The 16,825-nt window shown below is 34.9% G+C and overlaps 1 protein-coding gene across 3 annotated transcripts; it reads right to left on the bottom strand.

The window, feature by feature from the left end:
* Window positions 1-58: 58 nt before the first annotated feature.
* Window positions 59-16,825, bottom strand: didum (dilute class unconventional myosin). Of its 3 annotated transcripts, XM_088033226.1 has the most exons (12): window positions 16,518-16,825; window positions 11,961-12,288; window positions 6,268-6,521; window positions 5,756-6,214; window positions 5,220-5,708; window positions 3,293-5,171; window positions 2,780-3,214; window positions 2,215-2,733; window positions 1,618-2,162; window positions 1,382-1,570; window positions 1,094-1,336; window positions 59-1,046 (listed from the first exon to the last, which is right to left on the bottom strand). In XM_088033226.1, the coding sequence occupies exons 1-12, from the start codon at window positions 16,542-16,544 to the stop codon at window positions 924-926; spliced, it is 5,490 nt and encodes a 1,829-aa protein (XP_087889352.1). In that variant the 5' UTR covers window positions 16,545-16,825; the 3' UTR covers window positions 59-923. The 3 variants fall into 3 exon arrangements, with proteins under 3 accessions (XP_087889352.1, XP_087889343.1, XP_087889348.1); XM_088033217.1 differs by having other exon boundaries at window positions 1,094-1,570; XM_088033222.1 differs by having other exon boundaries at window positions 1,094-1,570; window positions 2,780-3,208.

Here is a 16,825-nt window from a genome sequence, read left to right as displayed (position 1 = left end):
AAAGCTTTTTCAAAAGAACCAAACACGTTTTTTATTCGCAAAGAATGAAATCACAATGTTTGCTGTAATGAGCGTCTATTATAATCTCTTAATCACACATCCTTCCTACATCTCAATATATATTTCAAATTAAACTATGTCATTCTTTCAACTGACAATAAAATATCACCAATCAATAACAATTTGCTAAACTTTTAACATTAACGAGAATTATAATACTCTTTTACGGTAGGTAACTAGTCTAAATCTACAATTTTATATAAGGATAGACTTGATTACAACTGAAAATATTATTGTCTAAAGTGCAATAAAATATACATTGTTTTAGTGGACCGCTGTAAATTCGGATATAAAATTGTAGAAGCAATACCTTCAGCGTACAATAAAGCACTTAAAAGATTGTACTAAAAGATATGTCTCTAAAATAATTTGCTAATCACATCTTTGTTTTTCTGCTAGAGGTTCGCTATTGCTTTACATTTTTACATTATTTATCCTAAAATGGAAAAGCGAAAATCATTACATTGCGTAATTACGTGATGTTATATTGCACATGATTCTCTTAATGTGCGCTAGAGAGGAGATGAACGATACTGTATTTTTAAATTGACATTTTAAGTATGGTTTAGATACTTATAACTAACACAATGGTTTCAGTTCTCCAAAGAAATGGCACAATTTTTACAAAAATAAGAAATATATACAAAAAAAATAAATAAATAATACACTCAAAAGAGGCACAACAACAATAATCACAATATTAAAAGGAAAGTTATAAAAAATAGCCTGAATCCGACATCAGTGACTATAAATTTGCATCAACTAGTATTTCTTTAAAAAATAAGTATAATTTACATTTCTGGCTGAGATTTTATATAACTATATACACTCTGTGAACTAGACTACACTCAGCTTTTTACACTTTAAATTTTCTCCAATTGTGATAGTTTCAAGATCTCTGGGATTTCAATATCTTCCAAACATATAACTGAGGGATTGAACGGGAATCGGACCGGGAAGTTGTATTTAACATCCATCAATAACGCCTGTAAACACACATTAGAACTGTAAAAAACAACACAAAGAAACTCACTTGTTGTTCCTGATTTGGAGTTCTTTCTTGGAGTTTGGCTTGCACTTTTCTGATGAACGAAACAGGAACTCTTTGTTCAAATTCGTCTACTGGAGTATACAAGTTGAGGATTTTACAAATCTGAAGAGGCGTAAGAGAGCTGCACATTTCACAGACACTTGCAACGTCATCTTCTGTTTTTCTAGCTTGTAACAAGTGCGCCGCTTGGATTATTGGTTGCAGCGTAACTTGAATTGATTGCTCCTGAAAATAGAAATTAGACAGAGCTCCGATTTTTGGAGTCCTTACATCGAGTCCTTTCTCGCGAGTCCACATCTCGAAGTGAGACAAATTATGCCGGATCTGGAACCCTTTGGACCAATGACACAGTTCTTTCCGAAGAAGAAGATTGTTGAGACTCGACGCGCACAAGAAGTAGAAGATTTGTTTAAAGATTTGCGAGATGACTTCAGGATCCACTCCATAGAAAGTCAGAATCTAAACAAAAAGTGTTAACATTTTTCTTGAGACTCAGTTCAACTTACTTTATGATGGTTCGTGAGTTCTTGTAGCAGCGCCGTCGTGGGCTTCTGGTTTGCTTCAGGACTAGTCGCGACACTGCTGCTCCTCCCTCTAAAACCACTAGGTTTGTTCCCACTGATTCCCGGAATCTCCTCGTGTTCCAGAATCGCGGGAACAATGAGAGGCTGGACTTTCTCCGCAAAGTTCCGGATGAGGCCTTGATGGATCCACACAGCGATGTCCGATAAAACTTGTCTATATTCGGACAAATCGAAGTTCCTCAAACACTGCTCGTTTTGTTTCGCCGTGTTCTTTTGTTGGAAAGCCCTGTCACCGCTGTATTGTTTCATATTGTGGAGCAACCGCAAAGTGTTAGAGAGCCACAAGACTGTTGTTTCGAAGTCTTCGTGGCGTTTCCTGATGACTTTCTTTACAGAATTGGTGAAGGCTGATAGAAGAGCTTTCACTTTGTCCTCGTCGTTGACGTAGTCCGTGTGGCGAATGCACATGAAAACGATGTACGCAGGAAGTCCCGGAAGTAACGTTACTGCAGTTCTAGGTTTCAACTCTGAAAGTAACACGTTAAAGAAACAGTCAAAATTAAATTAAAAATAACATACCGATGACGAGTTGTCTCATTATCACGTTTTCTTCCCCGCTGGGGTAAGAAAACATCCCCAGATAATCTCTGTCTTTCTTTCTAATTGACGGCAAAGGTCGTGTGTGTTTAGCAACTTTGTTAGATTCGTTGTCAAGCTCGGGATTAGTGTCATCAAGATCCAGTCCAGCTTCCTTCAACTTCTTAGTGAGCAATTTAATTTGCTTCTTGAGTTTCCTCACACTTTCAGCCAACACGTCGTTTTTATCGTGTAAATCGAGATTTTCCGTCGTTAGTCTCGTAATTTCGTGTTGCATGTAAGCCTCGCTTTGAGTCTGTGGAGTGGTTGTTAAATTGGACGACAACAATCGTTGCTGCCTTTCGTTGTCTTCTCTCAACTTTTCTATTTCTAATTTGTACTCTCGTTCGTGAGCTTTGTATTTCGATTTCTCGTCTTGAAGCTCCAACTCGAGTTGCTTGTTTATTGTTTTCTGCGTTTCGTACGCGAGAGCTAACTCTCCGTCTTCATTAATGTAAGCTCCTGGAATAAAAAGTAGAAAAAAAAGAGTGATGAACGTGTCGCTTACCGAGTCTGTTATTGGAATTGACAATCGATTTCATGCTGTTGGTTTGATTCGCCAGAACGCTCTTCAGTTGAATGATTTCTTCAGTTTTCCTTTCCAGCTCATTCTGCAACACCTGCAGCTGCTCGTGTATTTTTGAGCTTCCCGTCCCTTCAATCACACTGTTTTGTAGCTCCATCAGTTGCGACTTAAGATTAGAATTAACTAGTTCCAGTTCCGATATTTTCACAGAGTCCCGTGCTGCGTTTTCTGCTTTTTCGGTTCGTGGTGACATGTCCAGTTCGTCTAGACGCTTCTGCATTCGCATTTTTTCTCGCTCGACCTCCGCGAGTTTGTGTTGGAGCTTGAGGACCAATCCGACGTCCACTTTAGCACTGGCTTCGGATTCATGTTTCGTATCACTGCTGCTAGTGCTCGGAGTTTGACTTTCTACTGTTCCTAAAATAATTGTTTTGTCAAGATAAAGTAATGTAAAGATAAGATTGCGCTACTGCAAATTCTTATCAGGTCTCTTACCTTCGCATTTCCAGTCGATATTCTCCAGTTTCTCTCTTTGCGAGCCTGAGCCGGTTCTGGACCTCACCGAGCCGTAACCGTGGTCTTCGGGAATGTCACTGCCAATTACAAAACTATCAATACTGCTAAGATCGCTGACGTTTCTTTTATGCGAGCTTTGATTGTGATTTTGATTGTTTAATTGCTTCTCCATGTCTTCACAGTGTTGTTCCAAACAATGGTACTCTTGTAACAGTTTCTGGTACGCTTGTCTGTCACTGTCTTGTTCGTTCAGAATCAACATTTTCTCTTCTTCTAACCGGACCTTTAGGTTCTCTTCCGCACCTTTCTGGTTCATCTTGACGATTTCATTGATGTTATCCAACTCCTTTCGGAGCTTTGTGGTCTCTTGAGCCCACAATTCTTGTTGTTTCTCAGTTTCTTCTCTGTACTTCTCTTGCTCGTGAATGAGATCCATTTTTTCTTCCTTCTCCGCTTTGATATCTTCCTGTAACTTATTGATGGTTTTGTTCTTATCAAGAAGAAGGGCGTTAAGGTTTTTAATTTCAATTTCCATAGCTTTGAACGTAGTTAGCTTGTTCTTCAGCTCGTTGGCTTCGTTCTTGTACGCTAGCAACTCCGTGTGGTTCTTCGTAATGTCGTCAATCTTCTGTTGAAGACTAATAATCTTATTCTCCAATCCTTTATTGAGTTTCTTGACGTGTTCAATTGATCTAGCTTCAATCTTAAGCTTCTTGTATTGTCTACGCGCCAAGAATCGCCTAATCGCTGCCTGGCATATAACAATCTTCTTGGTTCTGAGTTGGACACGTTTCCTCGCCAAGTAACCTCGAACCCACCGTTGTATAACAATAGCTTTCGCGTTGTAACGTAATTGCATGTATCTAAGTCTCGCCAAATACCCGCGGGCGTACTTTTGAAGACCAGTTATACACTTCTTGAGCCTCTGGTATTGAACACGCTTGACCCATCCACGAATGTATCTCTGCAGCGTTTTTGCAGCTCTTTCACGGCGAAGGTTCTCCGCCAAACGCCGTGCAAGGCAACCTCTCCCATATCTTTGAATATTCATCACAGAGCGTTTTATTCTCAAATATTTCTTCCTCCAAATGAAGGCTCTGATTGTTTTTTGCATCATTATACAACACGCTTTGAGCTTATCCGATCTTAGTTTCTCCAAATATGCCACTTGTCCGGCTCGGAAGAAAATCTTAGTTTTTCCGAACTGGAACATGTCGGCGTTCTTGATGTACTGGTTTAGGATGTTTTGACACGTTAATTTCATGTCGGTTCTGTTGATGTCTTTGAACCTGCAAAGCACGCGGTACCTGTAGAAGAAGTCAATGTAGGTCCAACGGCTCGGGAATCCAGCTGAAGATATTCTGATTGTTTCCAGGACACCACAAGCTCGTAACTGTTGGACCGCGCGCTTGGGATTGTACTCAAAGGCCGTTTTCGAGTCGTTCGGTTTGATGCAGCGGACGTAATGAGGCGTTGTGGCGTTCAAAGTGGTCATCAACATGTTGAGCGAGTCTCGGAATTGGGAGCCGACGGTTTTCTTGTGGGTTTTCTGGGAAGAAGGTGCTGGTTTCGCTGCAACCACTTTAAGTTTCGTTCCTGGAACTGCGAGCTTTTGGGATTGGTCTGCGAGAAGTCGTCTGACGAGATCGTTTTTGCTTTTTTTGACCACAGAGATTTGTTCTTCGATGACGGTGTCGCGGTTCTTCTCCAAGAAGCCGTTGCTTTCGTACTGAACCTTATCAGCGAAGTGGTTGATGATGAAGGCTGTGGTTCCGAAACGAGCTTTACCAAAATGGGAGTATTTTATGCACTTTGAGTAGAGTTTTTCGGTCCAAGAGCCATCGCTACCTTTGGGCATCTAAAGAATGAATTAGTGAGCTACAAGAAGTGAAGTTAAGAGACCTACCCGACACTCTTCATCTAACAGATCCAGAATCCCCAACTTAGTCTCGATGAGGTCGATGCACGGCTGGTTATCATAAAAGTCGATCATTTTCCATTCAATTCCCTCCTTGATGTACTCTTCTTGCTCAAGTTTGAAGACGTGCAAATTGAATTGTTGTTGGAGCTTCTCGTTGGCGTAGTTAATGCAGAATTGTTCGAATGAGTTAATTTCGAAGGTTTCAAAGCCGTAGATGTCGAGAACTCCGATGAATTTGTGTCTCGGAATGTCGGATTCGAGGGCTTTGTTTATTACCAAAACAATCCAGTTGAAGAGTTCTGCGTAAATGTGTTTAGCGAGGGCGTCCCTAGCGGCTTGCGCGTTTTCTACACTCATCGGTTTCAAAAACACTTCTCTCATGGAGACAATCTTGCGGGTGCACAACCACTGCCGCATCTCCTGCAGATCGATCTCCAGGAGCTCCGCTAACATTTTCATGTGCTTATCCGAGTCCTGCAGGGACTTTGTTAAAAATCTGATAAAGACTTGATAAAACTTACCGGAATCGTGCACCCCTCCTGGTCCTGCTCGTTCTCCCTCGAGATAATCGACTCCACGAATTTAATGTTCCCCAAGTGTAAAACCGCCCCTAAAACTTTGAACATGTTGTCCTGCTCCGACTTTGTAAATCCCAGCAAATTCAACGCGTTAACAGTCTCTCCAAAAGTTCCCAAATCATCAACTCCGTCAACATTCGGACTCTCTCCTTGATTCAAATAATAAAAATTATTTTGATGACTCAATTGCAGATGCGGGAGTTCATCTCTTGCCGAACACAATTGATAGAAAATATGATAATTCCGTTCATCCGGAGCTTGGAACACAACTCGCGATTTTTCTAAGAGATAGGTTCTCATGGATGCTCCACTAATATGAAATTGCTTATTAAACTGCAGCTCTATAAACTTTCCAAATCTCGAACTGTTATCATTTCTTGTTGTCTTCGCATTTCCTATAGCCTACAACGAAACAGATGCAAAAAAATGTAAAGAATGTTATGTGACTTTATTACTTCCATGATTGGACTGCTCGCTAGTACTTTTTTTTCGATTTGCGTTTCCGTTGCGCTTCCTCCGACAGTGGCAAAGTATCTCATTGCGTATTTTGCAGAAACTGTTTTGCCTGCTCCACTTTCACCAGATACGATAATACTTTGGTCCCTTTGCTCTCGTTCTAATTTGGTGTATGCTTCCTCCGCCACGGCAAATATGTGAGGATCTAGGTCACCCATCGCTTGACCTCTATAAGTTTGTATTGTGTCGACATCTAAAAAGCGTTATAATTATTAAATGAGAAGAAATGAGACTGTTACACTTCAATAAAGAAAGATTTGGACTGTAGACTCATTTTTTATTTAGCACAATAAAGGTAAAGCTCAGTCGCTTCGTATAAAAAGTATGAATATTCATGAGGCGTTTGTATAATTAAAAATAAAATCTCCAGAGCTATGGTCATAACATTTCTAGCGACTCGAGTACGAGAGACAATACAAAGTGTGGTGAACACGGCTCTTCGCGGGTCAAAGGTGAGGCTGAAGAGCTGCCTTCAGGAAGTACAAGACGTGTGTGTATACTAGTCTTAAAATAGTATTAAATCTTTGTTGTCTTCCTGTGGGGTAAAACACTTTTCAATAACAGTGCATGCAATGGTTTTGCATTCCGCTGATTAACGGGAAAATTTGTCTTTTTTTGTTGTCTTCCCGCTGTGTTTTCCTGTTAACACTTTTTGTTCACTTTTAACGTAATTTGCAAGTAAAGTAGGTGCTTTAGTTATAATATAGTATGACTTAAGTGTGCGATTTAGGTTACTATGTGAAAAATGAAGGTAGGTCAAGATCTACCTCTTAAAAATGAAAGTAAAGATACATTAATAGTAAAAAGGATTTATAGCGTGAGAAGGAATTGTAAACTGGAAAGGTTGATAACTGCTTACTTATTCAATGCAAAATGTTTTAACATTCCTTTCGCAAAAAGACGATAAGACTTTAATCGAATGACAATTCTATGAGCATTAAAACTAGTTTTATTTCATTTATGACGTAACTGCTGATAACACTGATAATAAGCGAGAATTTTTTTTAATATGGGAGTCAAGTAATCCATCTCATAAAGCAATGAAGATTGTCGATAAGATTCGGAAAATCTAGAGAAATCAATAATTATAAAAAGTTCAAGTAAAGATGGTAAAATCAATTTTTTCTCTAAGATTTCTCTTTGAAAATGCAAGAGTTAAAAAGTTTTTAAGGGCCTGTGTGGCTTTAAAAGCGGTTGCTTTTTATTCTTTTCATATATCAGGAAGACCACAAAGGACCTATACGGTTTTTTTCCTGCAGAGGATTTACCGATTTACAAAAGAGTATTCTGAAATCACCAGGATTTGAAAAGGATTAGTTAGATACCTGTAATGGATACATGTCAAATTTGACTAATAGATGGCTCCACAAGCAACTGACAATTTTTTTAGTAATTGCAAGAGATAATGATGAAAAACATAAAGTGACAGTGAAATACCTGCTAATCTGCACTAAAAATAACAAAAAACAAATGTATTCCCAATGCTTCTACAATTTGGTGATAATTTGACAAATGTGACAGTTATTATCGACATTCCACAGTCAAAAAAAAAACAGCATTGTGTAACTTGCGCTACTGAACAGACGATCACAGAGCCGCATTTTAAATCTGACGTATACAAAAAATTCCTTGCAGAAAAAATAAGAATTAAATCATTTAAAAATTTAAAGTATCTAAAAACCTTAAAAAATTCAAATTATATTATAGACCAATGAATTTTAAGGCTCTTAAAAATTAAAAATTTAGTACTGATTAAATGCGATAAAAACATTTCTAAAATAGAGATTTAAAGGAACAAATAATCTAAAAACATCTTATAAAAAATGCATCTGAAGAACCTGAGACGACATCTAAAAAATGGAGGACGAAAGAGAATAAAAATAAAGAAAATTTCATTAACTTCAGATTTTTATATTTCGTTTCAAGGATTCGAGGAATATCTAAACCAGATCAAGGGACTTTCCGTTTCTACTTAATGAAATTCATATCTTAAATCCTTTTTTATTTCCCTAATTGTATCAAATTTACGTGTTATAATCCCACGTCATTGCATATAAATTTCTCATTTCTCCAACAATCTTTTATTAATTTATTTCACCTTTTTATTGCGTTAATTATTGATGCTTTAACATCTTAAATTTCATAATTCTTGTGTAAGATGAAATTTGTTGTGTGAAAGTTTCAAGCGTTATTTACGTTTGTAGTTTTTCAATACAAAATTGACGACAAAACCAGAGCAGATAAAAATTCAAAACATTTTTTCAATGTTTAAAATTAGCACCGTAACAGAAACATTTAAAAACGAGAGCTTATTTCACAGTTATTGAAACAAGGAATGAAACAAATAAACAAGTTTACAATGGTTGTATTAAGCAGTTTAATAATGGAAAATAAAAACTTCATCAAGTGGCATAATGAATGATTACCAATTTACTGGCAACTTTTAAAGAATGGATTAATTTGTAATTATAGCCAATCATGTCTCCGCACAATTACAAAACATGATTGCTCGAAATAATTTTTCCAAACTATTCTGCCCACAAAGAAACGCGTGCAAATTATGCAAGTAGTGCGTCCGAAATGAAGGTAAAAAACCGATAAAACCATTATTGATGTTTTAGTACATAGATAGAACAAACTTTCCAAAGTTCGTTGGCACACAAAAGAACAAATATTAATAAACAATCAGCTACGTGTTAATTTTTTACAGTGGCAATAAAATATCTCTTCTACATAATTTCCACGCATGACTTGCCTAACTTGTGGTTATTTACGTGTTCTCAGGTTTATTTACTGTGACTCATAGTGTAGGTGTTATCATGATCAGATAACAAGTAAGCATTTACCAAATTATTTTACCTTGCTCGAAAAACGCGGTCGTAACAACTGTTCTTTGATGTTGGTAATAATAGAGGATAACAAATTAAATTTCGTTCCCAGAGTAATGGAGAAGCTCGAAATGGGCCCTGGAAATTACATTGTCAACTTTGTTAAACTAATGGTAATGATAATTCGTTCTTTCTGAGGTTGAGTTCGTTAATTATGGTTTATGTAACATCAAGATGAGTCACGATGATCAATTTATGATGATTTATAAAGTACATTAGGTGCTCATCTCACGGTGAACAAATTGTGTGTTATTCGCAGTTTTCAGAATTTGTGTAGAAAGTGAAATGGAAACAATGGATCGCATTTCAGACTCGGTCAGCGACACTTTTTCCAGTTTTTGAACTTGTCAGAACTAAACGTATAAATTGATTGAACTAAAAGAAAGAAACACTCTTGGGCACTTTTTGTCTACAGTTTTTACACCCGCGAAAGTTTCCAAGTTTCCGTGTTCCTTTAAATTTGATCTCTTGAGTGACAAAAACTTGTCCTTTCTCCCACATTGTTCATTATCATATTAACAACTTTCCATTTCATCTAAATTTAGCGTGATATCCGCTCATCCTCATAGAAGCTGAGATAAACACAGATACTTGAATTCAGAATTTTCGAATGATAAGCAAAATTATTCGGAGCATTACAAACATTGAATAGTTTGCTCTGAAAATTGCATGTTAATAACAGGTTGAACGCTCTAAATTTTCCTTGGAAACTTCGCAAAATCTTCCACTAAGCTGGTGGATATAATCATGCGGTATTTTCAGCTGATTCTCCAAATCAACGACGCGTAAAAAATGCTGTACATCATTTTAAGCACTTTAAATTCAAATATGCATACATAAATCGAAATTTATAATCATGTAAAACCGACTAAATTAATTACCCAAAAAGTAGTAAAGATTTTTTTACATAAATAACATCGTTGAGTATTAAAACCTGATTTTCTAGACTTGGAGTTTGCGATTCGAGTTTTATGTGATTGCCTTATAAAAATAGAGTTGGATTTAAGAGATTTGATCTATCAACAAACGTCAGTAAATATGTAACTTGATATTAAGAGATAGGATTTTCTTCTATAGAATGAGTAAATTGAGTTAGCGATCGTTATTATCCGAAATTGCAGCTTTTCATGACAAAGTTGAAGTTTTGAAATCCGTGAATAGTAAAATTAAAAGCATTGAAATCAGGAAATTAATTGTATCCAAAATGAATATGAATCTAAACTAGAAACTTTGTGATTTGGAAGTTTGAAATTAAAACGTCCAATTTATCAGAGAGGATCGAATTTGAAATGTCCGGAATCGCAACCAGAAGAGTGATCGTATTTTAGAGTATATTTTATTTATGAGTTAATTCAGGTGAAGTGAGAAACCCATTTTTTTTAAACGACTTAACGAAATGTTTGCCCACAATCAATGTTTGCCCACAATCTTCTTTATAGAGAAGAAAGTAAAGCCGATTAGCTTTATTTTGACTCTAATTAAGAAAAAAAGTGTTATACTTTCAGAAAACTTAATATTTATTATTTGGCTGCAATTTTGAAGTATGTACTTAGTGTCAAGTAATGTCAATAAAGTATTTTTCTTTTAAAAATGTATATAATTTGCTACTGAATACCACCAATAGAATTTCTATAATTGTCTTGTAAGAATTTCTTTTATTTATCTTTTTAGTCAAAAATCGTAACATCTAAACATTTTTCAGGATGGTCCATTTCACTTGAAATTATTCTCATGTACATTCAGATATCATTGTAATAACCTCCACAGATAAGATTTTTTTATCTACAAAATTAACGCTGAATACTAAACTTTCTAACATTATTTATTGGTTCACATTGTCAAAGATCTCTTGTTCTTTTTAGGAACTAGTCCTTGAGTTCCAGTTTTAATTGTAACTAGATCCTGAATGTCGAACATTACATGACCACAATAACGAGTTACGACACCTACGAAGCAATTGGAATAATTTTTCGACTTCCCTGGCCAAAGAAGTTATTGTTTAAAAATTATTGTTTGTTTAATGAACAAGCCCACAAAAATCTCCTCCACTGTTGGCCACTTTATGGAGGTATGCTTAAAAGTTTATAGCACAGCAGTATCCATTCTATTTACTGTATTAATCTGACTGAAAACAAATAATTTACATAAAGGTCAAAGACACAATGTTGGATTACATTAACATTTCTCTATCTTTAAGCTCTATATTATAAATAACTGTACGCACAATTTACAAGAGGATATATTGCTTTTATGTGGGCGTTCCAGTATAATGTAACTATGACAAAAAGAATTATTATTATTCCGAAAAAGTAACTGTTAAGTTACGTGATTCTATTCTGTGGTTAAACTAGAAAATGAGTCGAGAATGGTATCGATTTAATGCTTTAATTTAGGTTTTATTTATTTGCGATTAACAATAGTCGAATTGACAATTGGTTTATACAAAATAAAGGTGCTTCAAAGTAGGTGAATTTAATAAAAATTGTTATGATTTGACGCCTACACAATTAGTGCAACATATGAAAATTATACTGTAGATATCAATTATTTAAACATAAAACCCGATATTTTGTCGCTCTGTACTCGATTGCGTCAGACCCGCACAGGGACTTCATTTTCCTCCATAAATTAAGAACGAACCCGGCGTTGGCGTCGCGACGACACCCATCAAACCCTTCATAATCATAACAAACACGTTTTACACGTGACATGAATGATTATAATTAGCTCCGGACAATTCTTACCATAAATAGGAAGATCATCGTACGGATTAATGGCCACCAAGACGATTCCACAGTAGGTATAAATGTACCTATTTTGACAAAACCGCACTTGCAAATTGTAGAGAACTGCAGGTTCATGAAGGTACGAAAGGGACGTAAGGTCATTTTCTCCAACTAGAATTGCAGGATTTCGTAAAAAGGGCAGATCAGTTTCTGATTTGATTGTGAGGGTTTTTTTCTCGTTGTCTTCTGTTACCACTTGTAGAGTTGTTTTGTTTGTTTTGAAGTCTTCCTCGAGTTCGGCGCCTTCCCATACTTTGTCTGGATGCGGGATCCAGACCTTCGCCCCCTGGAAAAAAGCAGAACGTCATAAAAACAGTGGAGATTAGAGTGACTCGTTTACACCGAGGAACGGATCAATTAGTAATAGCTGTAAACGTTACAATACCTTATTGTTGAATTAGAAAAACAAACACGCAATATACGGAATTTTGTTTGAACTTTGCTTTTAGGACAGCGTAACGGGATTGCGGCGAATTGTGTGAACCGGACATTATTTCGTCATCGAAAACGTATGAAAGTAAAAAATCTTCTCAAGATACCGCTACGTCTATATTTTTGCAATGTTTAGCCACTCCTGAGATAGGGATCTACATTACGTAAATGTTACAAAAATAGATTAAATTTCCTGTTTCTCTACATGGAGGTTTTCGAGCTTTTTATCGCGTTCACCTTTATTCAAAGTGCATTCTCCACGAATAACAGTCTAGCCGGTTAATTTATCGTGATAGAACTTTCACTCTCTGGTTCTTAGGATCGTATTGTTACAGATTAATAGTTTTTTTTTATATGGAAACCATGTAACAGTTTTGATAATTAATTAAAACAGAGTTCGGTTGACTTTCTTCCATTAAATTAGCGATCGATAAAAATTAACGACGGCTTTTATGGGAGTCCAAGGTTAATTGGAACTTGATATCTAATTTGTGGCAACGTGGAAAGTGTAAGTTTTCAGAAAATGTGCAGTAGAATGCATAAATAGAATGTCATAGTAAACATTTATTTGTACTGAAGACTACAGTTGTGATAAAAATAGAAACTCCTAATGAAAGTTTACTTCCTTACACGATCGATCTTGATTGATTGTTACGTATTTATCTTACATACCTTTTTTTCTTTTAAAATTCATTTTGTATGCATGATTACTTCAAATGCAAAGTAACAAACAACTTATTATCCTGTTCAAAGAGATTGTGGAATGTGTAGAGCACAAAGTATAAAGATTGTTTCCTATATAGAAATATTACAAAAGCTAAGAATGAACGTGATTAGGTATATAAAAAAATGAGAATTTATTTATTTATGTTCAATAAAGAGATGAAAAAGATATTAGAAAATAATAACATGACTTATTCTTATTAGTCATACGATTTGTAATCAAAATGATAAAACATTCTATGAGTAATCTTCAAAATCTTATCAAATTGTTATTTGAGCTAAACTACTTTTGTGACAAATATCTCAATATTTATGATTTGTTCAAAATTGAATATTAAACTCAATAATAATTTTGAAACACAAAAGAGTCTTTCTACATTAGGTAAGACGTAAATTTGGTGGCAACGACAAAAAATATCGAAAATATAACCACTGCAGTCAGAGAAGGTTTAAGTAGATTTTACACTCTACAAAAACCACTTTAATTCCTACAGATCAATTTTTAAAAATGAAGTTTGATTGCATACAAAATTTCTCTCCCCTGACGTGTCCTTCACACGTTTTCTGGAATTGAAATTACATTATTACATTCAAACACATGAAATTGAAATATTGTTTAGTTACACTTTCTAAGATAAATAAGCAATCATAAACTAGTCTTAAAACACCCATGAAATTAGTTTGTCATTAAATATTTTTGAATTCATTTTTGTCCCTCACAATTGGTTTTGTCATTTTTTCTCCCCTGACATACTTTTAAGGGTCATAAAATTGAAACAATTTATGTACAACGTGCGTATAGTGTAAAGGTAGTTGAGAATCACTTCAAATTATAAATAAACAATAACGGACCGTTTTGTATTTTTAAGCAGTTAGAGCATTATGAGAGTCGGCGCAACACATTTGAGCCGTTCAAAATTTCTTTCTCTTTGGAAGAATATATTTTCTTGTAGTTTACTTATAAAAAAAAAATACTCATTGTTTCATTCAAATTGTCAAAATAAACAACGTATAAAAAATATATTAAAAGAAGTTACAATTTTTTTAGTTATTTGTAAATTTAAGTCGATTTTTTTTCTCCTTTGGTTATTTCCCCTGGCAAGCAAATCACCCTGGCAAGCAAATCATGTTTTATTTAATTTGCACTAATATAGTGTATAAACTCCTAATCAGAAACATGCAGGCGCTGACGTCGTATTTTTAAAGTCATGGATTTGGAGGCGGGTTAAAGATTAAAATTTTAAATAATTCCCTTACTCAAAAATTTTTCAACAAATTTCATTCGTTTTCTGACCATTTCAAGATTCTCTAGATCCCATATTGATCATATTTTGATAGGGCTTCCTATTATAGAGGTCATGAAGTTTGGATTAAACAGGTTTTATTGTATTAAAAATTCAAACTTAATAAGTATTATTTATTCCAACAAGGACTAAGAAAATCTTCAATTTTACGTTTTTTAGTTTTTGAAATTTGTCGAATAACCGATCCAAAATTTAAATTGTGTGTTCTTTTTTTTCATTATTTCTATTCAAATTCACCATTTATTTATTTTTTATTTCCAAACATCCAGGATGTCTGAATTATTAAATTTGAACAAATCTAATGTTAAAAATATCATTTCTTCTTTAAAATATTAGAAATGTCCCAGGAAGTAAAACAAAATTAAATAAATAGGAAAATATTCTTGGGGAAATGGTTACGACCACATCAAATTGTCTGTAACAAATCTAATTTGTTTCGCTTATTCAGGTGAATTATGAAGAATCTTCTTATTGGCTATTTTCTTCTGAAAAGACGAATGAAACCAGGTAGAGAATAAAGAATTTTTTTGTTCCAAAATCACTTTTATCTAAAAAAAACTAAAATGTGTTAAGAGTTTTAAATGCAATAACTTTAGTCATAGAACTACTTGTCCATTAAATGAAATGCAGAAAGATGTGGCTAATGCGATTATTACGCTGCCTCAAGCTCGGACAGCTGGAAAAAGTTCATGAATAAAAATGTTATACTGACATCAAAAGATATGGCCAAGCGAAAGAATAACGTTCGACAAAGAAATTCGAGAAAAAGTAAGTGTTAATAAGGACGAGCGTGAAACAGTCAAAAAAGTAAAAAGAATTGAAATACGCTCCGAATCTCTGGAGTGGAGAAACTGGTTGACATGAATCTGGAACAGGAAGAGTCTAAACAAAATGCAAAGATGCTCCCTCGGCTAAGTAAAAGGAAGAGAATAAAAACGTGTGCTGAATAGGACATAAAATTTTAAGTTTGTGCACCCAACGCCATTTTAGATTATTAAATAAATCACCGTCTGCTAATCTAAATCCTGCAAATTTGTTATTCTCTGAACATTTTCCAAACTCCCACACTAAAAAAAATATTTATTTGAACATTTAAGCGTGTAGACATTGTATTTGTGATTTTAATTTTCCAAAGCCGACACTTGGCACATTAAAATAAATTATTTTGACTTTAAAAGATGAACCTCTTGCTGCCAAAACCAAATAAACTATGCCATCCGGTTGCACGAGTTCCGCATAGAAGTCTGCAATATTGCTCGTTTGAATAAAAGATAAAGAAGATATACGAAACGTTTGAGATTTATACGTTGCAGCAGAAGAGAAATTTAATTTCGTCTGTAGTTAATAATCGGCTAAATATGAACGAAATTTTTTCTCTGTATTTTAGCATTTAATTACATTCACTGCATGCTTGAGAAAATTTCAAGATTTGATCTGAGAACACTCTCACTACCTCACTACATAACTGGTTAAAATAGGTCGTTCTTTATTTATTGAACCGTGCATGTGACTGTCAATAAGATAACAATAATGAAGAAAGCACTAATTTAAAACGAAGTTTTTCTACAATGAAAGACAGTCTATCATTTACTCGCAGACAAAGTAACATGAAATTGTAAAGCAAAATTATTGCTGACATGTGTTTAGTCCTAATTAAAATTACAAGTTCGTATCAGTGGAACTGCACTAAACAAAAACAAAAATATAGGTTAGTAGAATCGATCAATAAATTAATGCAACACTGTGGGCTACTGCACGTAGCCTTGTGATAAGGTCGTTTATTGCAACTACTATAAATTTTGTTGGCATTTTTCAACAAGCCAACAAGTGCAAAATATTTTTATTGCTTCATTTCTGCACTTTAAATTACAAATAAAAAAAAACTACACATGCGTGCTAAATCAAATCACATCACATAAACAACACTAGTAATAAAAAGTTGAGGAACATTTTTAAAAAACCGGTTTAAAAGTCACGTTTACGCGTTGAGCGCTCGTGTAAAAACCGAATGTCAATAAAACCAAAATCTTATCTAATTACCCACAAAGCAAATTACCTTTGTGTAAAGTTCCAAAGTCGTCATTTTCCTTTCAATCACTGTATTTCCACAAATTTAAAAAAGAATTTACTAAATGAATAACTGCTGAAATTCACGTTTTGCATGGAGCCAACACTGCTGTTACTGCCACTAAATGTAATAGTACTATTTTAGTTTAAAGCCGCGATAACCATTTCACTTCGTTTATCTTATCACCACGTCTATCAATTCGTAACACCGTAAAAAAATATTTGTTTGAAGGTAACAAAAGATACAACCTGCACCTACACGGCGCACCATGCGCACTAATCTCTGCGTGGCTCATT

Source organism: Gnatocerus cornutus, chromosome 1 (assembly GCF_029298725.1).
Source record: "Gnatocerus cornutus isolate USDA-ARS CGAHR chromosome 1, icGnaCorn1.1, whole genome shotgun sequence".
In the NCBI taxonomy this organism is placed as follows: domain Eukaryota; kingdom Metazoa; phylum Arthropoda; class Insecta; order Coleoptera; family Tenebrionidae; genus Gnatocerus; species Gnatocerus cornutus.
This window is presented reverse-complemented; position numbering and strand designations above follow the sequence as displayed.

Excerpts from the sequence above, each read along its gene's own strand:
- didum (XM_088033217.1), bottom strand. The coding sequence starts at position 16,544 with ATGACGACTTTGGAACTTTACACAAAG. Across the intron at positions 12,289-16,517 it reads CTTTGGAACTTTACACAAAG|GGGGCGAAGGTCTGGATCCC; the intron begins GTAATTTGCTTT and ends GCTTTTTTCCAG. Across the intron at positions 5,172-5,219 it reads TGTTAGATGAAGAGTGTCGG|ATGCCCAAAGGTAGCGATGG; the intron begins GTAGGTCTCTTA and ends TTCATTCTTTAG.